This window comes from Macrobrachium rosenbergii, chromosome 16 (genome assembly GCF_040412425.1).
Source record: "Macrobrachium rosenbergii isolate ZJJX-2024 chromosome 16, ASM4041242v1, whole genome shotgun sequence".
Classification (NCBI taxonomy): domain Eukaryota; kingdom Metazoa; phylum Arthropoda; class Malacostraca; order Decapoda; family Palaemonidae; genus Macrobrachium; species Macrobrachium rosenbergii.
In genome coordinates this window covers 40,708,762-40,733,250 of record NC_089756.1, presented here as the reverse complement: position 1 = coordinate 40,733,250, position 24,489 = coordinate 40,708,762, and the positions used below count along the sequence as shown (strand labels likewise).

General features: G+C 34.7%; 1 protein-coding gene across 1 annotated transcript in view; it reads right to left on the bottom strand.

Annotated features, from left to right (window-relative positions):
* Nucleotides 1-2,341: 2,341 nt before the first annotated feature.
* Nucleotides 2,342-24,489, bottom strand: part of LOC136846940 (MAM and LDL-receptor class A domain-containing protein 2-like) — a 212,146-nt gene continuing 189,998 nt past the window's right edge. The window contains 19 exon segments of the mRNA XM_067118195.1: nucleotides 2,342-2,637; nucleotides 3,758-3,916; nucleotides 4,370-4,583; nucleotides 5,353-5,577; nucleotides 7,645-7,792; nucleotides 9,496-9,668; nucleotides 10,409-10,591; nucleotides 11,511-11,655; nucleotides 13,356-13,532; nucleotides 14,949-15,068; nucleotides 15,721-15,867; nucleotides 16,789-16,955; nucleotides 18,705-18,948; nucleotides 19,174-19,294; nucleotides 20,565-20,721; nucleotides 21,513-21,788; nucleotides 21,936-22,071; nucleotides 23,563-23,711; nucleotides 23,989-24,155. Of these exon segments, the coding sequence (XP_066974296.1) occupies nucleotides 2,478-2,637; nucleotides 3,758-3,916; nucleotides 4,370-4,583; nucleotides 5,353-5,577; nucleotides 7,645-7,792; nucleotides 9,496-9,668; nucleotides 10,409-10,591; nucleotides 11,511-11,655; nucleotides 13,356-13,532; nucleotides 14,949-15,068; nucleotides 15,721-15,867; nucleotides 16,789-16,955; nucleotides 18,705-18,948; nucleotides 19,174-19,294; nucleotides 20,565-20,721; nucleotides 21,513-21,788; nucleotides 21,936-22,071; nucleotides 23,563-23,711; nucleotides 23,989-24,155 (3,268 nt within the window). The 3' untranslated portion in view covers nucleotides 2,342-2,477.

Sequence of the window (24,489 nt, the reverse complement as noted above, 5' to 3'; positions counted from 1 at the left end):
AGTGACCTAAGAAATGCCTTGAAAACATTGAAAGAGTTCAAGCCTTTTTTTTAAGTCTCTGATTCTGAAAGCTCAGGAGGGGCTCTTTTATCTATCTGTCAAGCAGAAATCTGTTCAGTTTAGTTGCATCCCTACTTATACAGGGATACACAGCAATGAAGTGCCTGATAGGGAGGCTAAATGTGCCATCCAGCACAAATTTTTAGTTACTAAGGTTCCACACTGTGATATGAGAAGGGCCATTAATACTAAATACAGTACAGTATTCTGAACAGATAGTAACAGCATGGTTATCCCTCTACCATATGACAAAAAATATAAGATTTTAGGTCTAGGAGAAAATATATTTTTGGATCTGGTTATAACCTGAACAATTTTAAAATTAATCTGGCCTGCTTTAGAGTACAGTAATGCAAGGTAGGTTGCCTTGAGATTTTCATTTTGGAAGAAAATGGCTCCCTGTTTGTTGAGCACATTCTGGCACACTGTTCCAGATTATGGCCATTCTGGTGGTAAGAATATTTTTAAAATTTTAAATGACAGTGTAGGTATAGATAACCTCATGGAATATTTATGAGATACCAAGATTTTCAACTATAAATATAATTATTTGTGAATGTATTCATTGTATTTATTCTCTGATAAAGAAAAGTCTTATAGAAAATATAAATAAAAAGGCACTGAGGACTTGTCACATCAGACCTGAGTGTCGATGACTTTTCCTTAGTATGGACTTGACTAAGGAAGAAGTCTTCAAGAACACAATTTCTTTCTGGCCTCATGAGACTATCAAGAGAGCCTACGCTATGCCTGATGAAGGGTACATTCCAGGTAACCTCACTAGTTTAGGGACTTTGGTCCGTCCATAGCATTCCAGAAGAACCTCTCAGTTCTACAGGTATTAGGAGGGAGTGTGGTCTTGCCAACCCACATTCACGACAAGTTGTGTAGCTCATCCAGCTCCCATAGGGGATAGATTGCATCTTGCCTAAGGTGTTTGGTTGCAAAGAGAGAATGTGAGTGGGTGACTGGCCTCCTCCCTTTTCTCTTTATCTTTCCTTTCTTGCAGAGAGAGGTAAGTGACAACCGTCACATGCTGGTCGGGCGGGTCATGTAGGTGAGCCTACATAACTGAGTACCCTGTCTATAATCTTAAGTAGATTAATAGATGCAAGTCTTACCCTCTCTCTAGCAAGAGGAGAGAGGGGCTGACAATAACAAACCCGTTGGTTATCTTTAGCTTTTTTGAATCAATGATGCTTATCATATACCCATTAATTCAAAAGGCCCAGAAGTCTGGCAGTTGAACACACATATGCTCAACAGATCAGAAGCATGGGATTACTTCCTTTGCTCTACATGGCCAGGAAAAGAGGCCCAGGTGAGGTGAACAACCAGTCGGGTCAGAAGCTTACTCATCCTCCCACCAAAAAGTAAGTCTTCCATACATAAAGACCAAGGGTTTCTATTCATGTGGGAACAAAGGACAAATTTTAAAGTAATTTGTATTAAACCTGAGCTCTTGACATATACTGCCCATCTCTAGCCACCCTTCATTCTGATACCTGGGCCAGAAGGTAGGTGAATGTATTGTCAGGTGGAAGGGTGGGTATGCCCACCCTACTGTCAGTAGGCACCTACCTAACAACCCTGTTAAGAACTGACTGGCCAGTACCCAGCTGCGCTGAAGGTATTTGCATATGTAAAGACCTCAGGTTTGTATGTTAGGAAAAATACAAATTAATTTAAAATTTGTCATGTAAAAAGTCATTGAATAACAGAGATAGGATCCAATCCTTTAGCATCATGGCCTAAACCTTATATTGAAATAAAGTTAAATGCACTTATATATTTTCCAGGGGAATCTATTACATAATGCTAATTAACCTGCAAATGACATGATGTTGCTTGGACACTGTATAGATGTTTCTATTCTACGAGTATTCTGGGCATGCATATGGGTGAAGAACAAAATCTAATTATTAATTACACTTATACAGTGCCATAACTTTATTGAGGGTTTACATGAAATGTTATTGTATTTTGGAACATTTAAACAAGCTCTAACTGTAAACTATGAGTACATAAAAACATAAATGAAATGTGAAGTTAAAACTAGTTCAATACACTACAGTACTATACTACTGAAGTGTCTATGAAAAACAGTTAAAAGCTATTTACACATACAGTATAGGCTAAATATATTCAGTAACCAGTTGAATATTTCTCTACATTTGTCTGCAAAATAACACAATTCCTTTGAGCAATGTTATTAGTGTTAATGGAGACCACATGAAATGCTATTCTACAGTGACAGTAATAAAATCAATACAAATGACGACAGAATATGAGTGAGTTTCTATGGAACAGATATTTACATAAAAATAGTGTTAAATATGAGATGCTTATGACTATCCTTCAATACTGCAAAGGGTACACAAAGCCCTTGAACACCATAAACAACTTCCTTCACATCACTATATACTGGAAATGGGCTTGTCATCAAAAGCAGGATTTGCTACTCCAGTGGGCCCCAAGTTCTCTAAAGGATACGAGTCCGGTTTTGGTAGGTCTGGACCAGCATACGGTCTAAGGAGTGGGTTGTCCCAGTGGCTCTCATCCCTTGGTGGTTCAGCTCTGTTGTAGGATGAAAGGTTAATCTCAACATTTGGTGGAAATGGTAAAGAGTCAACCATAGGTTTATAGTATTGTATGCTTTTGAATGAAGGCATGCCAATAACCTTTGAAAATCAACAGAGAATTTTTGTCAGTTAAAGAAAATGGCAACTAATGACATTTTCTTGCATTTACTGTACTGTAGGTGCTTCTCAATCAGGCATTTTGAGAAATGTCAATTTCCTCAGAATAAGTATGGGGAGTGATAACCTGCCTGATGCAATGAGGTCTTTTGAAAGAAGAGATTTTCCTCCAACTCAAACAAACCATGGCCAAAAAAAAAAATATGGAGACAATATACAGTACAAGGAAATAACTTACTAGAGAGACTAAGGATCTATGTATGGTAAGGGCAGCAGCATTGATTGAGTTACTTCTTATTCAGTTCCACAGAGAAATGCAAAAAAGAGAGTACCCACCAAATATGAAAGGGATAGGAATACTGTACAGTAGTACAGTACTGTACTGTATTTCAAACAGGGAAAACTTAGGCATTGTAAATGTTTACTACATGGGGTAAAGAAAAGACCTTACAATTTTATAAAAAACTAGTTTTTTCAGGCATATTGAAAAATCAAACTATATGAGCTATCAAGATAAGTTGGAAATAAAATGAATGCCCATAATTTGGATTTAACTGAAAGGTTACTGTATATGCTGTATTTGTTAAATTTTTAAAAATAAAATGGCATAGTAGACAGAGCAAAGGGTAGAAGCTCCTTAAAGATCTGAGCACATAAACAAAAGCGCAGTTTAATAGCAAATATAAATGACAACCTACTTATACAAAGATACTCCAGTTAAGAAGCATGTACATCTTTACGCTTTTCCTAAATAATATTTAGAAAAGTTTTTATTAGATTGTTATCCTATGTGCCTATGCACAGTACATAGGCCCATAGGATGTGGAATTTAATAATCTGATCTACTTCAGACACTAGAGAAAAGAGTAAAAAAAAGTGCAATTTGAACCTGAAGGATTCTACACACTGCCTCTTAAAGGTTAAAATTATGTAAAAATCAATGAAAATTGTTCAACTTTGAAATTAAATAATCTGGCTTTAGAAAGCATAATACTTACTGTCTCTTTTTTCTAAAGTATGCAACCCCTAATATAATAAGGATGATGACAATGAGCACTGCGACAACAATGCCTGCGATGGCACCAGCGCTTAAGCCACCACCAGATGGAGGTGCTAAAGATATTTCACATCTGTTCCCTGCATAGTCTGAAGGACAACTGAAATAGATACAGTCAGGTTAAATTACTTAACACTAATGATGATAACATACTCCACTCTCATATTTTGTGGCCATTTACCAAAAAGGTAAAATCCACCTAGGTGTTAGGAGACTTAAAATATTATACCTTAAAATTGCCAATAAAAAAAAGAAATTTAAGTACATCTGTCACTAAGAAAAATAATACTGTAACTATTTTTCTCACTGGATTTTGCTAGTCATATTGGAACTATTAAATGTCATATTGGAACTACTAAAACAACGAAAATTTACAAATAATTCCGAATATGAAGTTTATTAATGTGAGGGCTCTAACTTTCTTTGTTCTTGAAGTGGCTATCTCTTTTCAAATTTAATGTACAGTAATTTAATTTTTTTCCAATTTAGTCGAACCTATTACCACATTGCAGTACGTACAAGGGAGAGTACTAACACACTACACTTTACTTACGAGCAAGAGGGGGGATTTCCATTGGCCCTAGAAGAGCTGCAAGTGCCACCATTTTGGCAAAAGTTTGTGGGACAACTGCCATCACACACTGATTCGTCTACATCATACGCCATGCAGAAAAGGACACCATTGCAAAGCTCTGACTTGTCCATACATGGAGGTTCCAGTTTAGTATCATTGCAGAAGTAATGTCCCGGGTCACATGGAGTATGTTCTGGATATAATGGATGGTTTTCATTGAAATCAAATAGATATGTACAGTACATACATTTTGTCTTATAAAGAAATAGAAAATATTACTTTCACAAAGGCAGGATTAGGGGTTAATTTGACTCTCAAGAGGAATATTTTTTTTAGTTTTAGCAGTTTAAAAAGACCTTTTCCATGTCAAGGAGACTAAAAACCAGTAAAATGGAGCCAGACATTAAGAAATATCTTATAAAAATCATTTAGAAAAAAATGTAGTGTATTATCTTTTTGGTGGACATTTATGGATAATTTCAGAACATTTTTCCAGAAGTGAAATTATAATGATAACATTACTTATCATTCATTATATGGAAGTGTAAATGTAAGGGTAACATTTTGGAACAATATCTGAAAGTGTAAATGTAAGAATAACATACAATACCTTATAGTTCAAATGTAAGGGTAATATTGTATGTGATATCATTCTTTATCTGAAATTGCAGATGTAAGACTCAACATTCATTATCATCTTAGTGCAAACTGAAGAATAAATTTTATAATCATTTGGAAGTGTAAATGTAAGGAATCATTAAATCATAATTCCTTTATCTGGAGTTACAAACGTAAGGATAACATTTTATAACATTAATTACCTAAAAGTGGTAATGTAACATTATGTAATATTCTTTTCTAAGTGCAGGTGTAAGGCTATCATTTCCTAACATTATAACCTGAAGCAACAGACGTTAATTTTTGGTTACAAAGATTAAAATTTTTGCAACCAAAAGGCTTACCTGGACAATGACTTTCATCAGCATTGTTAGGACAATCTTGAACAGTATCACAGAGGAGCAGAGCTGGTATGCAAGTCAGTCCATCGCCTTTACAATCAAACTCTGTTCTCAGGCATGAAGGTTTTCCAGTTGTAGTGCTGCCAGTTCCGGGAATGGTTGTAGTAGTGCTGGTTCCTGGGGTTGTTTGGGTTGTTGGGCGTGTGTGAATGGTTGAGCAAGTGCCAGCTGATGAAAGAGTAATGGGCTGATTAAAGTACCGTAATGTCCTGCATGTAATTTTCTAAAAGCAAAGGCCAATTGGATGGAAACACTAATCCACTTTTCTAGCTATTATCTGAAGAAAACAAGAAAAAGGTAAAGGAACGTCTTGACCACATGGGAAGCAATAGAACAGCCACTTAAAGGGGAAAAAACTACAAGTTATGAAAAACAGATGGGAACTAATTAAGAAGTAGAATATGTGAAAATGCAGTTGACTCTTCATACTCTGAAATATAAAACAGGAAATGTAGCAAAGCAATAAAAAGAAAACTCCTGCAAACTTCTACAACAAGCATTTTGTGCTTTATTGCCATATTCATTTACATGATCAAAGAGACCCCGAACTTTAAAAAAACAGGGGGCTTGAAACAAAATCACCAAATCCATATTTTTGACTTTAAAGCAAGACTTCAAGAATCTGCCAAAGAGAAGAGATGCTAATGCTGATCGGATATATCAATGGCTGTATCTGTTCAGTTGCCTGAGGTAAAAAACCACTTTTGTTACTCCAGACAAGCCATACTGTTTTATGGGATTATACAGATGTATCCCTCAAAGGCTGACAGCCACTTAGGAAATACACATACAGTATCCACATAACGTAGATGATTAATTATAAATAAAAGATGTCATATAAATGACGATTTCCTGTTGGTGCTGTGCCTTACTCGTTTTGGCTGAAGTCATTTAAGGTGCTGGTCCTGTTGCTATGCCATAGTCCAGTGTGTTCTTCAGATCTACCTGTTGAGATGGGGCATTGGGATGTGGGTGTGGGCATGGTTCTCATACTTTTATGAGACTTGGCGCCCTTGCAGTGTGGATGGTGATCATTTAACCTTCTCATGAGGCTGAGAATAGTCTATATTTTGTTGAATAATGAGTATTGGCCATTGCCAATGAATGCTTATGGCTTCTGCCATTTGAGGGTATTCCAAGCACACTATTCTTAGTGCCTATTATTTTATTATTTTAGCTCTCAGTTATTCATTACAGTATTTGTTTCTTTGCTATGAATAACACTTAGTAATCAGTTTTTGTGTATCATTATTATATGTATTTATATTTACAGTATTTATTAAGTACTCATTGTTACTCCTCACTTCTTTGTTTTAATTTTTGCATATATGCATTCTTCTAAGGGAAACTTGCTGCAGAAGCCTAGCTTTCTCCATTGGAATATGTGCTAATTTGAATTTTGGCCATTAAAGTATGCTCCTGAAGTAGCTTTAGTCATCATTACTGCTACTGCTCTCTCTGTGGTGAGGCCTTACAAAGTTTAGAGATTGTGGAAAACGGTTCTTCACTCAGCCTCTCTCTCTGATGAATCTGTAAACAGGAGTGGTTTGGCAATGAAGACCTAGCATAAAATGGAGCTGTGGGGGTTCTTCCATTAGTAAAGATCTTAGTAGTTCTCTGCCAAGGAGACCTCCTGATCTCACTCCCACTCCATTGCCAACACATTAGTGAGCAAGCTGAATATGAAGTGACATTTCTCAAAGGGCAAGAAAAGGCCCAGAAATAACCAATTTTCTAGTGAATTTTCTTTTTTTGTTTCAGGAAGTAAAAGTACATCTTAGATAAGACGATGATTCCTTTCTGAGCTAGTCTTGTTAAAGCTAGGACTTGTGAATAACCATACAGTATATAGATACACTTCTCTCTGAACTAAGTAAGTCCAATTTCTTGTTTGTGTATGCCCAACTCTGCTTTACTTTAAGCTGTAACATCCACCTGAGGTTTCTATCACTGCAATAAATGTCAAGCTCTCCCTGTACCTTCTCAGCTGAATACTCCAGGGATCCCAAGACTTGCAGTTGGGCCTTGAAATGACTGAATTTGGGAAATGATGAAGAGGTAGAAAACATGACAAAACTGCAAAAACTCCTAAAAATAAACCTTCACATAATTCCATGATGATGGGTGAATGGGATATTATAATACTGTGGTTTGTATTGTGAATGAACGCAATATTACTGGGGTGTGTATGATCCTTCTAGCTTAACCAGGAAAAAAACCTATTTAATTACTTACAACAATTCTTTTCATCAGATCCATCCATGCAGTCATAGAAACAATCACAGCGAAAATCAAGTGGTATGCATTCTTCAGTGTCACATTTAAATTCATCTTCCTCACAGGTATTATTTGATGGTGCTGGGCCAATGCCTGTTTCGCATTCCTAGAAAAAAATCAAATGTTTTTAATCAGTTATATCGATTTAAAATGTTTATAATCAAGGCATCTTGCTAATATAATCTGATGTTTTAACCTTGCTGTTTAATAAGAATGTTTTAGTACTGTAATTATACATTAGTTATTCTTTTTTAATTAACATCTTTAGGATTCTTAAACAATTATTATTCTTTTTTCAATTAATATCTTTAGTGTTCTTTCATTACAATGTAGGATTGGTTATTTTGCAGAGGTGGTTCATACACTTTCCAAGTACATGAAAAAATACTGTCCTTATTGGCATGTTTGATTAATTCATCAGTATAACTGGACAAGAGCTAGCTTCATGGCTATTTCAAGATTCAGTGATGGCCAGTACAGTATGGGGGTCTGCCCTGGCTAGGGTCACATCTTGCCAACATAGGATTAGTGGAACACTGAGCCCTAGGTTGGAACACTTTACAACAGATAGGCTAGTGGGAATTCAAGTTAAATGGTCCATTAAAGGACCTAGTGAAGTAAAATTTTACCAATTAATCTTGCATAAGATGATTATGATTAAAGAAATTGATAAGCTTGAAAAATTTTTCTTCTTGCACGTGAAACAATTGATGTTGTGGGTCCTTTCCTTTATTTTGCATGGAGTGGAGAGGCTATACAGTATTGATTCTCTTGGAATTAAATCTTGAGCATGCTTGTAAGAAAATGTTGACCCACTTTTAGTAACTTCTCATGAACAAGGAATTCATGAGTTAGAATATTTTCTAGCAAACAATTTTCTTAACTTCAGTGATCACCTATGTTATATTAATGTTGGTGATATGCTGCTTAATGTCTAGAACAACTATCTATCTTATCAAATCTCTGCTAAGAAACAAAGAATTCTTCAAATTACACAGAACTAGGTTGTTAAAATTTTTTCTTAGGAGTACTGAACAGTTACCTCTCAGCATGTTCCACAACAGTTTTAAACTAAACAACCTGTATTTTATTCATAAAAATCTCAACAATCACACCTGGAATGTCTGGAGAAAATATATAAACAATTATACTGTAATGTGATACTAAGTCTTGAAAATATAAATAATTATATGGTACCACGTTTTGCGCACCTACCTAATACACAGACCAGCTTGAAATTAAAGATTAATTTTGTGCTTTCTCTACAAATTCATGTTACAAGCATAGACAAAATTATATGCTAACCATAACTGACCATGTGTATTATACTAAGATAGCCATACAGTATTAAAAACAAAACACATTCCACAACCTAAGAGGAACATGTTACACTTCCTAATCTGAAACATTTAAAGACGACTAAATGCAGGTGAAACTCTTAATACTTAAAGTGAACTACAGTGACTCAACCTTTAATAATTAATTTGTCTATTATGAATTACTTACTGCTTTTAAATTTCCTTCAGGCATCAAGTTAGTCAATACAGTACTGTACCGTTATATATAAAGGGAGTTAATTCTAAATCTTTCTAGTTAAAAAAAAAATCTTGCAAGGAATCAGAACTTTATTGAAACTGAAATACAAAAGAGTCCACTTTCATAAAATAGAAGTGCCTGTAGTAGCGTCAATGAACCCTCTCAGTATGGCAATAAAACAATTTTTTTTTAATTTGGATCCTCATACCTAATCATACTTTCTAGCATTATTAAACAGGTAAGTCCTGTACCACCCAGTAAAAATTTGCTTACCGGTGTTAATGAAACATCATCAAGTGCTACGTAAGTCTTGTCAGAATCCCCGGTTTCAGCTTCAAAGACAATATTAAAGTTCTTGTCTGTGTCAACTTGAATGATCTCCTCTTGCCAATAAGCTGGTCCATTACCACTTCGAAGTAACACCAGCTGTCTTTCTCCACTTATTGCTATAAAAAAATTATTTGTGATTTATTTTGTGAAGAGCAATGCAAGGGTGTGTAGAAACAGCAAAGAATGGCTCGGATGTAACTGCAGAAGTTGAATCATCAATAGAATGGATGTAACAGGGTCACTAATAAGAAAAGAGATCACAGAATAAAACCTGAGTAACACCTCCAAAAATGGGAAAGGGATCTGATGTATTGTTAACAATTATAATGCAATCTGATAAATAGCTAGAGATGAGTTTTCTGAGAAGAGTTGTAAAGCCTTAATTTAGAAGTTTTACTACAACAAACTGCTGAATGGCTTTGAGGAATCCTGCATGACAAAAATTAGAGGTCTGAAATATTGCACACTGTGACCCACCAAGTGTGATATCCAGTTATAAAAAGGATCATGTCATTACACATCTGATTAAGAAATTATTTGATGAAAATGCCAGGAATAATGCATTAATTCATGGTAAATTTTACTTTCATCCACTCCTTAATAACTGTATTGTTATACTGCATGGTGAAAAGATTAGCATCAAATCAATTGGTCAATGACCAGACTAACATCATTTCTACAAGGATGCAGTCTGGGCTCTTCATCTGACTGAAATGTCTGGTAAAACAAAAATCCACTATGCAAAAATCTAAAGAAGCACCTTCCATGGAATTTTGTTTGTATTTGCTAAGGAATTAATACACACAGAACAAAGACACACAAAAGAATTGGTATTTAAAATATAACCAAAACTTACATTCCAAATATACCCTGAAGATGCCAATGTTGAGTTCGCTGTTCACAGTAAATGAATCTGTATGCATGTAATACCAAAGTCTGATAAAGCATACTCCCTTTGATGCTGGGTATTCGTGCTTGATAACCAAAGCTCCAATTAGTCCTGGAATTTTCTCGCTGCTTGCTACATATATATACTGACCTGGAATATAAGAGCATAAGTCAGACACAATTACTAATGTTACTATTTTCTCTGTTCATATTTTCTTGTAGAGAATGACTGAAAGTTTTATGTTTCCTGAAATGAAAACCTACAGAAATTCCACAGAACTTTCATTCTAAATGGTTAGCATTATACAAAAAATACAAAGTTAACAAAAAAGGAATATCTGTGGTCTAATCTTTTCATGAATGCTCCTCTATTTTGGATACTTAGGTCATCATCTTTTTTTAAAAATGTACTACTTTCATTCACTAATATTTGTAACCTCTTTTAAAATCTTAGGGTAGACAGTATAAAAATCATTAGAATAACTGCAAATTGATTAGTAAATAATGTATTGTGGCCATAGAAAACACATTATTAAAATTTCAGAAAAGTTTTAAAAGAACACAAAAATCTAATTTTTGGATTTGTCCTACCAAATCCATTAGTAAAAGAGCTAACCCTGTCAACCTCTACCTACAGCAAAATGCCTAGAAAGCACAACTTGCATCTCTCTTAAAACTGTGAGAGAACTTAATGAACTGTACTGAAGTGCACCGTCAGTACTGTACAAACAATCATATCGTAATACAAGGTACCATTAGCACTTATTTTACAAGGAAGATTAAAATGAGCTTCATCAAACGTGCCAAATATTTTTCAAAATGTACTAAACTTCAATCTGCTGCTATTATTTGCTTAATTCTTTACCAAATGCCACCTGTTTTCTTCTCAACTGTACAATCTATACTGACAGAACATTAGAAATATTCAGCTCCACAATGCATAAGACATTCAGTAAATAAAAATAATTAAAACTGCAATAACACAATATTGTTAAGACAATATTTACAGATTTTCATTACATTCACAAGTTTCTTCATATAGCGCACAGAAAATATTACCCTGAACATACCAATAGCTCCAGGAGTGTGGTCTTGCTGGGGTCCTGTGTGAATGTCAGGAGATCTCAAACTCTGCCCCCAATCTAGATCATCATCTGTTGCTTGCGAGTAGGCACATTCAGTCAACCAAGAAGGCGAATCAAAATTACAGTTGCCCTGAGAAGTTATATAAATTTGTCATTAGTCTCTCATAAAAGAAAAAGGCACAATACTTCTTTACAACAAAATTGGATGTTATTTTCTAATATGATGGATATGGTTGTTCCCTGAAAACATTGTGGACATAAAGCATAGAGATAAACCTCAAGGGATATAGATTAATATCTTAATGCAAAAACCATATAGAAAAGCATTTGTGCAATTACGGTAAGATGATTTGGAAAGAAGCAATAATTTTTTCCTATACAGTGAAAGGAAAAATACCATAAAACTAATAAACCATCTTTTGTACAAACAATAACTTAGTGTACGGTATTATGATAACTTACTCAACTATATTTATAGAATAATCAACAACAGCTGTTCTTGCAAGATGAAAAGATTTAAAATGCAGTTTAAACTTGGGACAATTTTAACATAACCACCAACAAATATATAAAGTGTTACTGTTTGTGATTTTTTTTCAATTTTCTTCTCGTAAAATAGAAACCCCAGCCTGACATCTATGATCTTTAAAATATTGTAGTGCATTGCTTTAAAATAATTATTTATTTTTTAATTAACTGTGCTATATATTAATGTCTTTGTATTTAATTCTCCCTTTTGAAAAAAACATCAAATACATTATATGGCCATGATAACAAAGCATGTTGGTTTTAGTTTTCTGTAAAAGAAAACTACCTGTATTGGGATGGCTTTTTGTCTGTCCATCCGCCCTCAAAACTCAAAATCTACTGGGGCTAGAGGGCTGCAAATTGGTATGTTGATCATCCACCCTCCAATCACAAAACATACCAAATTGCAGCCACCTAGCTTCAGTAGTTTTTATTTCATTTAAGGTTAAAGTTAGCCATGATTGTGCATCTGGCACTGCTATAGGTGCCAACAACACAGGCCACCACCAGGCTGTGGCTGAAAGTTTCATGGGCCGTGGCTGAGTGTTTCATGGGCTGTGGCTGAGAGTTTCCTACAGCATTATACAATGTACATAAAACTCGATTGCGCAGAAGAAACTCCGGTGCATTTTTTACTTGTTTTAATTGAAAACACTAGTACAGTACTGTATGCGTACAGTATTTTCAGGTTTCCCAGTAGGCTATTTACCCCTACCCCAGTTATCCAGAATTTTCAATTATCCAGAACTTCTCCATATCCTAAAGTTCAGACTAACAGACTTCACAGTGTACTGTATACAGTAAACCTACTGTATTTGAGGTCTCGCTATTCGCGGACTCACGTATTCGCGGATTTCTCTGTGGAATGTATCTACCCATTATTCGCGGAAAATTCGCCCATTCGCAGTATTTTTCACTGAGAAATATTCACTAATTACTGTAATTTCATATAATTTTCCTGAGTAAATGCACTTTTTATGATAAAACTGGTAAAATACTCTGGTATAAGCATTTTTAGAAGGTTTTTTTGTGTTCAAACTATCAAAATAGGCAGTTCTAAGTGTTTTTAGAGGGGTTCTAAGTATTCACGGATTTTAGCTATTCGCGAGGGGGTGGTGCGGTACACATCCCCGCGAATACGGGAGGTTTACTGTACTGTTCACTGAACGTTGGATGTTACATACACTAGCAGCGTCGAGTCTTTGATGTACGAATAATGAAACTTGTATGACATATATTTTAAACTTATCTTAAAACTGACTACATAAAATTACAGTATTTATAATCTGGAACATAACTCACCACTACTGTAGGGCACTTGTATTCATCACTGTGATCAGAGCAGTCATATTTGGCATCACAGGCATATTCCCTGGGAATGCAAGCACCATTGTCACACTGAAATTCTGTTTCATCTTGACATTCATCAGTTTCTGGTGCACATGAATAGAAAGTAATATCATCTAGAGCAACATGTACCTGAGGGAGGAGAATGTTATGAATTTTCATATAAAATAAAATATGAAGTGTGAAGATTCAGAAGTGATTCCAAATGTGTAATACTTTTCCTTGCCAACTTAGGGCATCACTGAATTCTTTTTAAAAATTAAAAACAAGCAGCTAAATTTTTTGCATTCTGCAGATGAAACTTTCAACCATGTTTAAAATACCAGTGTCTAGGTGTACACTGTCACACTGGCACTTACTACTGAAAATACAGTACAGGTTTGATAGTTGAGAAAACTTGATTAACAAAATCAGGCCAAATCATATAAAGTAAACCCCATAGGAGGGGTGATGCCATCAGTGCATCTCACACGGTGCACTGCAGGCATTACTTAAGGTTCTTTGCAGCATTCCTTCACCCCCTAGCTGCAACCCCTTTCATTCCTTTTACTGTACCTCCATTTATTTTCTCTTTCTTCCATCTCCCTTTTCACCCTCTCCTAACAATGGATTCATAGTGCAACTGTGAGGTTTTCCTCCTGTCACACCTTTCAAACCTTTTTACTGTCAATTTCCATTTCAGCACTGAATGACCTCAGGTTCCAGTGCTTGGCCTTTGGCCCAAATCCTATATTCTATTCTATTCTATTCAATAAAAAAGTAAAAGCCTGAATCTAGAACAAAATTTAGAATTTTGAGTTATGCTCGTAAAATAATGGGTTCTGGTTTATCAGGAGAACAATTTTTAAACAAAAAAATACTGTAATTGATGTACAGCACTACATTGTTGATGCAAGTTGCCCAACTGTCTGAACTAATCCAAACCCCTTCTTCAAACAACACTGAAGAATACAGCTTTGGTTTGGACTGAAAGAAAATGGAAATTATATACTTTTCACTAATTTTCAATATTCTGGATGCTTTCCACAATTAAACATACTGTACTGTACTTTATTCATGACTATCAACAATAATTGTAAATGTTACCTCAAGATGTACATAATTTAAATATGCTATTTCAGTAACTTTACTCACAGATGTGGCTTCACTTTACTATTTTAGATGAAGGCTGTTAATCAGAATATCTTACAGAATCATTTTCTGTCCACCTCATAATTTCACCAGTTGCACACTCCATCAGTTTTTCAATGCTGTAGAGTAATTGTTCCCAGTGGGAATTTTTCATGCACTGTATAACTAATGGAATGACTACTCATTCTTGGATGTTACATGAACACTCTTAGAATTTTCATGCATCCTTGGAACTGCTTTATGCCACTTAAGAGGTTTCAGCCTGAAGACTATGTGTATCACTTGAAAAATAGTTAATTAAACACAAATGTCCACTTTACTGTATATCCTTTTGTCATTCATTAAATAATTAGCAAATTATTTTTTGTAATTTTTACAGGCAAGTCACATTAAATATAAGGTCAGGGTGAAACTTACAGCATCTTCCCCAAACTCTGCTTGGAAAAATAGCTTGAAATCTCGTTTTCCAGTGATTTTGACATAGACAGTTTTCCATTCCGGATTACTCGTTGAATGATCAGTAAACATGTCCTCAGTCTGGTAGAAAATGATTTGGAAAATTACTGATTAATGAAAATAACACAAAAATATAAAAAAAAAGATGGTATTTATGTATAGAAATAACTCAAAATATTATTATTCCCAGCCCGAGAAGAACCCTAAAAGAGTTCAGAGGTCTGGTTAAACAAATCATTTATAACTAACTAACTCAAAATATTAAAAGACTACATTTTAGCAAATCCTTATATAAACCATACAAGTTTCATAAATAAAACAATTCTGAATGCATGAATGGTTCAAGCAAGCATTAGTATTGCATTCATTGTTCCATATTTGAAATAAAACCTAACCAGACAGTCTTCAGAAATACAGAACAGTAAATATAAGAAATATAAACTAATGGCGTGAAGAGCTTATTGCATTGTACTTGAAAAATGTGCTGGAATTTGACAACTATTAATGATCGTTAAACATAATGATGAACATTTTAATCAATATGGCAATAATTTAAAATTTACTAAAGCGTTATTTAGGTATGTGCAGTCTTCTTACTGACAGATAATGATAAGATGTACAGTGAAGAAGTTCCTACGAAGATGTAAAAGATAAACGTGTAAATGTTAAAACCAAACTCGTGGGTTTACAAGATAAGTCTAAGCTTGATTACTGTGGCAAGCCAGCATCTTACCTGACCATACTTATCCTTCCTCATAAGCTTCAAAGTGGTAGGATTACTTCCTGTTGTGGCAAGATAATAGAAAAAGTTGATGTGACAATTTTGACCTACAGATGAGAAGGTCTCGCTTTCCAGTAATGAAACTTCTGTTCCTTCACTCTGCAAGGCCAAATCAAAGCAAGTGTTATTTCCATATATTTTAAAAATAAACGCCACATTATGCACTAAGAAAGAGGTAAAGAATCCTGCTCCATACTACTTTAACACCTTTGAATTTGTTTCCAAAGAAAACAATACAGATTCTTCTGAAAGAAATCCTAAACTACTGCAAAAACATAAAAGCCTGCAAGTTTTGTACCATTTTGACTGCTTATTATTTTTTTGAGCATCATAAGCCTACTTAATTTAAGCATGCTTTCTGAATAACATTCACTGAAAAGTAAAAGTATATTTTTTTTAGAATTTACCTGGACACCTTTATTATCTCAATAAAGAGAACAAGGTAACAAAAGAAATAACAGAAAAATATAGACACAAGTTTTTCTTAAAATTCATTTATGTAAGTTATTAAAATGCAAAATGAAAATATTTCCTGAAACCATTAGAATATTACCAGTAATCAATTAGAACTGATAAAGAAAAAAAATAATGCTGTACAAGTTTGAATATTCCACCCAAATGTCACCAGGATATTCTTACATTATTTATCAGCTAACCATTCAATGTGAAGTGATATTATTTACTTTGGAAGTACTATCTTTAAAATGAAAATGAGATGTCTAAAACACCTAACACGGAAAATCCTAGCTCAACAGTTTATTGTTGAGCTGGTTTAAATAAAACTGAAACCTAAACTAGATAACTTAAGGGAAATAAATTTAAACCTCTGAAATGTTAAGTACAACAAAAGGTTGCCTGGAAATAAGGTAGAAGGTGTAATACAGCAATGTACCAGACAAAAAATTAAAAATCATGAATTATACATAACAAAAAGCTTAGGACAACAGCACAGCACAATTGGAATCCATTTTCATACATCATTTCTAGGGAAATAAAAAAAATAGAAATAAAAATCCAAACCTTCTCCTTTGCTGCAACAAGATCATGAGTGGTCGACTTATGATTATGATCTGCATCTGGTCCTGGGGGATCTGCAGGGAAGCCACTTCTAATCCAGTGAACAGAACTGCTCAAGTCATCAAACCAGCCACATAAATCACCTTCTGTTTCAAAGTTGCAGCTCTTGGCTAAGGAAAGAAAGGTTAAAATGAATTACTAGAATGGGTTTTAATAATGGTTTTCAAGTATTATGATCAAGATAAAGTTTTTTATATAAAAAAAGAAAAGCAGTAAAATAAACATGTACTGTAAAGGGAAAATCTGATGTAAAAAGGTTAATGGAGATACTACCCCAGGTACAAAATATGACTACTTGGGTTATCTGCCAATTTTATTTCAAAATATTCAGTAAAGACTGTTTATTTCAAGCCTGTTTTCTTTAACTTATGACTCTCAAGTCCTCTATTCATGGAATATCAACTATGTGCTGCTTATTTTCAGGTATTCTAAGTTTATATTAACACCATTTCCAAGCTTCTATTAAATCTAATTACAGTACCCTCTATCCTGAAGGTTACTCCTGTTGATAAAACTCAGAAAGAACTCCAGTATGAGAAGTTCTGCTGAGTTAACACTACAGTGTACTGTAGATCCGATAAAGGACACCTTTGAGGTAATTATGAGGGTTTATTCAATTTCTCCCAAGATCAATTGGGCATCTGTTAATTGCTCTGTGCACCATTATCCTGCTGGCTTTATGACACTTTATGGCCACATTTGTACACAATCTCAAGAACAGCTTTCATTGCTTTATCTTGAAAAAATTCCTTAGAATACATTAGTATTACAGAGAGACAAACAGTCTGAAACAAGGTAAAGTCTAACCCATTGTTTACCCTTAGAAGTACAAAAAGACTGCTGGATAAGTTATCTTGGAAGGAAGAGTAGCTGAGTTTCAAAGAAAACATTGTAAAAAGTGAAAGGACAAGTTGCAAGACGCTTTATGATACTCCAACTCAATGAAATGTAATTACTGTAATATCAATGCCCAATTAATGATTGGGAAGAAACGTGTCCACAAATAAAGTTTCTACAGACAAGGTCAGAAAGAACTGTTTTGTAAGAAAAGATAGGTGGAGAAGGTGCAAGGACGAGAAGCATATTAGACAGCATAGTCAAAGAACACACCATGGTCAGTAATGACTGATGTAGTTAGTCATTACCCAATGTCTTAACCTAATTACAAAACCATCTGTTGTGCTGAACAAACCTACTTGTGTCATTCATATTTTTAGCCTTTTTTGTTTTTGTTACTAGACTTGCTTGTAGTTATAAGTTAATGTAAATTTTCCCACAGCTTTTCATTCACTCCTTTTTTTAAGTGTGGATAGACAAATGCTTCTGAGTGAGTGCTACTTGATACTGTGCTAATGGTGGGACCTAAAGGGTAAAAATAATTCAGTGTTTTTTTGCCCAGTACTTCGTTCACTTAGGTTCAGAGGGAAAACTGTTCCTCCAAAAATGGAGGATGACTAGCCCTTGTCTGCTATAGGATTAACTCACTATTTTAGGAACACTGGTGTTTTTAGTTTTAAGTTACATAATTTACTGACAAGTAGCTTTGCTTCAGCTATATATGATGTGTGGTTGCTTGACTTGGTAATTACTGTGGCACCTCTGTACATGGCACACAGAGCACCTCTGAGGTTCCTCAGTACATTCCCTAGTAAGATCCTCCTGAGTGACAACTCTAGCTGTTGTTCATGACTTGTGGTAAACTTACCATAAAATTTAGTCTCATACAGGTGTGTCCGAGTCCAAATATTTTTCCCCTCAGATGACTGACATGACTGTGTCACTCATCCTTTTTTGACAACACTCTGAAATTACTCCTTGAGAAACAGTTCCCATAACTGAAAATTAATCTTTCAACTTACTACAACCAATTTCATCAGTGCCGTCGCCACAGTCGTCACGGAAGTTGCAGGTCTCTGTGGGGGTGTAACATTTTCCATTATTACAAGCCAGTTGACCTGGTGGGCAGATGGGGACTGGAGTGGAAATAACATCTTCACCTGGAAGGTGTTGGTTATCAGACAGTTCACAACCAGGGGTCATGGATAAGTCATCAATAGCCAAATATCCACCATCCTCTTGCATTATCCGACCCTCTATAACAATCTGGAAGAAGAAAATCAATATCTTACACTATTCAAAGGGTGTAGCAATTATTTGCAGTAACAGAGTCTCATGGAAGAATACATAAAAAAAAAGACATTAAAATTTCAGATATACAGTACTGATTGTGGAGGTTTAGTAATACAGAAGAAACTTATGAATATAACACTAACTGCCTACTGAAGACCATGTAGAGTATTACCAACAAAGCAATATCAATATTCTTACCACAAAATCATCATTGACTGTCATGTTTTGAGCATCATATTCAACTCTGAGCCATATATCCTCAAGTAGTGGATCATTGGTGTCTATCAGCTGTAGGCCATCATCGTAATAGGAGAATCGTCTGAATGAAAAATTTTATATCAACAGACAGTTTTAACCCTTTAAATAATGAAAAACCTTATGGCATCTTCCTTGAAGACTGCTCTACTCTGTTACCTTTTGCTATGAAAAGACAAAGTAGGAGAGGTATAAGAGAACTTTGTTGTATCTTAAAGCCTTGTACAGTTGATAATTTTACTGAAAAAGAAACTGTGCCAAACAAGGAGGAAAGAGCCTCCAAGTGCTAAACTGGAGCACCAAACCTAAAGGCAAATAGATGGTCACTTGACCTAAAATCTTTATTTGCCCAAAGGAATATATTTTCTTCGTTTGTCGTAAAAACACAAAGCATCTGAATAAAAAATGGAACATTCTATGCATGAACATAATAACACTCATAATTAGCATAATAATTAAGCTTTTCACATCAGTGTTTCAACTGACATAAAATAACTTCTCTCAACTCTTTTCTGTCCTGTGCTCTTTCTGCCTTAACTCCCATCACGCCCAGGTCTTCATCTATCCCTTTTCTCCATAATACTCTGGGTCTTCCAAATGCCCATAAATACGGAACCAAAGGAGAAAATGGAACTAAGGCTCTCAAAGTATTAAAAACCATAAAGCAAAGGGCTGAGCCTAGACTACAGGATTGTGCTGATGTAATAAATATGATATTAAACACAACTAATCCAAGAGTAAATATATAAGAGTAGCCTGGACTGATGTAAAAATAATATAACACAACATTACAGCTATGATGTGACTGGGCAAAAAATACTATGGAAAGTAACGAGATTACGCTGAGTTAGAAAATTAAGTTGACGTAAGCCTACAACACAGAGAAAAAAAGAAATAATATTATTGAAATTGTTATCAATTATAAAACAAAAGGCAACAAAGAGAGAAGGTGGCACAAACAAATGTATCGCAATGCCAGTAGTTCCAATGGTGTTACTGTGCATGATATAATTAACATAGCTAGGATATCTCAATAGTATCTCAGTTATTTTCTTACGAGGGCTTCCTGGGTGAATACTCAAGTTATTATTTATATCTATGGTATATAGGTATTTATGTCATACATTTTGGTTTCCAGAAGGAATATCAAGACCAAAATATTTCAACAGAGCAGAATGACCTCATGCCTCTGTATATTTAGATACAATCTTATTTTAAGAAATTAAAAAGAAAGGCAAAGTGACCTCATGCCTCTGTATATTTAGATACAATCTTATTTTAAGAAATTAAAAAGAAAGGCAAAGTATCCTGAACTACATTAAACAAAAACAAACCTATAAATATTGATATCTCCAGGGTTGCTCCCACGTAACTGGTACCACATTCTGAAAGAGCAGTGAGTGGAGGGCTTTCCACTGAAGACCTTTGATCGTAATTGAGCTGTGCGTATCTGATGTCCCGCAAGATCACCACCAAAAGAAAAATAATGACCTTGAAAAAAGAAAAAAAATTCATTTAGTGGCACACATAAATTTAACTTCGGCTAGGAAGTCATGGCATGACTGTAGAGAAAATAAACATAAATACAGGAACTGCCATGTTCATCCTTCACTTACTGAAGGAAGGATGAACTTCTAAGAAGAAAACTTAATGGTATAAGCCACCTCATATATTTACAAAGAAGCTCTTTTGGTAACTGTGAATGCTGTGCCATTCTGATGATCTATTTTGCCTACTTTTTCACTTCCTGGATATTATGGCTATTTCATTAACTATGTTCAGTTCCCTTCACTAGCCTCATAGTACTTATCACTTGGTTTCTCTGCTTCTAGTTTTATTTTTCTATGTCTCCTTTTTTTGTCTGTATCATGATAAAAAAATTATGAATATTTCATTTTCATATATGAGATGGACTTTGTCTATTCAGCGAGATAATTTTTGTAATTACTGCTTAGCTAGTCTTAAATTTAACTTTATTCAGCCAAGGAAAGTTAATCATATACAAAGTATACTTAATTTGCATCCCAGTCCTACAAAAAAGCACATTTGTAGACCACAAATGGTGACTATCCATAAAATTTTTTTGAAGACCAAGATATTTTGTTGGCCTTTACAGTACAGTATATATTAATATCAAATAAACCAAGACTTTTTCTTTCAAATAAAGGCCAAGTATTCATTAAATTATCTTGCAAAATAAGTTTACTTATTTACTACCTGTTCCATTTTAATAGCAACCAGTTACTAGTTTTTCTCATCTACAATGAAGAAAACGGTTTTACCTTCTTTGGTTCCAAGAGAATGATCCGTTGTGGGCTTCATTCCTGTCATATCTGATGAGGCCCTTGACATAATCCAGTCACCAGAATCCACTTCTGTTTCCTGGATCCATTCATCACAAGCACTTTCAAAGTTGCACCTTTGCATGAATGCTTTGCACAAATTATCGCTTTCATCAGACCCATCAAAGCAGTTATTAGCATAATCACAGACTAATGGCTCAGTAATACACTTTCCACTGCTACACTGGAATAATTCCTCATCCTTGCATGTTTCACCTGAAAGATCAGAATGAAGTGAGTTAAAAAGTTGATTACATATATATCAACTAGGTGAACACTACAGTGCTGAAGTCATTTATCTCTGTTTGCATGAAAGTTTAGTTCTATTTCTTGTTGACATGAAATAAATAACTTCAATCATACCATGAGGTGGTAGGATGGGAGGCTCACAGTCCACAAAGCGGATGTCATCAATTGAGAGGGCACCTCTGTATGTGAGTCCTCTTCTAACTTCTAAAGACACTTGTTGACCATGAAGATGACCTAATGGCATTTCCACCTAGAAACAAAGTATATTTATGAAAAAATAACATTCATTTCAACAAATGTTTATGCTAGAGACAAGATTGTCTTGATTAAAAGTTATAAAAGTGACATAAAATTGCATTTCAGCAACTGTTTTGGTAACTATTATTATTGTAACATACTCTACAAACAGGACTGTAAGGTCCCCCAAGAAACTGCAAAGTAATCTTGGGGATGACCTCATCATTATTACCATTACCTTCAATAATCTTGTGTATTTTTCCACTAAATTCCTATCTGATCTAGGCCTTCATCTATACCCAGTCAACATGACTGTTTGTTCATTCCTACTTTCATGTCTACTACTTTTCTTACTGTTCCTCATCCCTTCACATTATATATCCAAACCAATTCTTATCATTCAAATATATATCAGTCTATTTTCCAGTTAACGAACTTCACATCTCTCAACTTCCTAATTTGTAATATAATTTTCCCACTACAATATGTCCATGAAAATCCTCCATTTTCCTTGTCATTTTCCATGTCTATGTGGCACAAAGTAGTAAAGACATTACTGTATACAGATGATTTTATTCTGTTTTTTAATAGGATACTTTTATTCACTATTAGACTAGGCTGTAACTTCTCTTCTCTGTCCACTGTGTCCCCAAAGTAATAGAGATGTTTAGCCTCATTTAAATCCTGCCATTCTACCATTAGGTTATTTTATACATTTTGGGCATAAAAAAAATCTATCCATGCATATTTTGCAAACATAATCATCTCTTGTAATACCATAAGTTATATTCAATACTAGTTTAGCACTTCCCTCTTATCTCATAGCATCAGCATAGCCAATTCCTTGACTATGCTTTCTGCTCTGTTTCTTTTCCAGTCATCCTAAGCTATGTTTTACTTACATTAATTTTCAGTCCTCTCATCTCCATTCAACTATTTCACATTTTCAAAAATTTCTTCAACTTTTTCATCTGACTGTGCTTTTAACACTAAGTCATCTACTTCTGACAGCCTTCTTTATTATGTAAACAGCAAAGGACTCAGCGGTGATTCTTGATAGACAACATGTATCTCGGATTCATCCCAGACACCAGCCACTGTCTTCACTCTATGTCTTGTATTATGGTACAGTAACACTACTAGCTTAATGCGTGTTTCTGGTATCACCTGCTTTTGTAATACCTACTTATTTGCTTAACTTGGAACTCTGTAAAATGCCTTCTCAAGGTTGAAAAACATTTCTAAACATTTCTACTTTTCCTCTTCCCATGGCCCCTATTAACATCTTCAGATGTTATATTTTCTATTGGTATCTTTGTCATGTAAACATCCTCTACTTCATATTCACATGATTTCCAACCTTCCCCTCTTCCATCTAATTCCTCTATATACAGTAGTGACAACTACAATACAGTATAGCACTATACAGCCAGCTAATAGTAGGATTCCTTGATCGAATACTTGAACTGTTTTTGGCAAAAGTTATGCATTTAAAGAAACCTACCACATGCCATCCTCTATCTTGGTTCCCCTCTATTTCAAACTGCTCAGTTACTTCACCAGTCAAAGAAATCAGCAGCAAATGAAGTGATCCAGGTTCTGGGCCATCCATATAATACCACATCCTTAGACGACAAGTGATGCCAGCTTCACCTGAAAGCAAGCAGTAGTGACTCATTATTCAAGATAAACACCATCTTTTTTATCCTCATGAAGGACAATGTTGAAACGGTGTAGGTATTGAATATCACCACATCAATTGCCTTAATAAAACTGTTGTTGCATAACTAAATCAATTGGGGAAATGTTGAATTTCTCTGCATGTGTGAAGAAGATGGCTTTTGAGAGACTGATATATAAACCAATAAATCATTTTAAAGTATGATACATAGTTCAGTGCTGCTAAAGTTATATAAAATTAGTACCATACCTATAAACAAGGAAGTCACGAAGCTGGTTGCTGCATCAAACTCTCCGTCATCAGAAACAGTGAAGAGCAAATGGCCAGTTTCATCCAGAAGAGTATGATCAAATGGTGGCATGTAATCTTTCTGTAAGGTATTGTTCAGCGGGTCCTTCGGGCGCATCACTTTCCACCTGACCCACGTTAGAAAGCAATGACAGTAATCAACTCTAATAGTTTTCCCAAAATAATAAATTTCACACAAATGGAAAGATCTGTTTTATGGAAGCTACTGAGTTATAGAAATATTAACTCCTTTTATTGTCTCATTTTATTACAGTATACTGTAATCATCCTAAACATTGGATTCTCATTGAACAATTTCTCACCTTAGGTTCCACCAAGACTAAGAGAGAAAAGAAACAAGGGGAAGTAGTCTTTATTTCATGAATAAAAATAAAATCAAACTTGATTACGCATATTTCTTCTTATTATTAACTCAAGAATTGTGTTAATTTTCCTCACGTT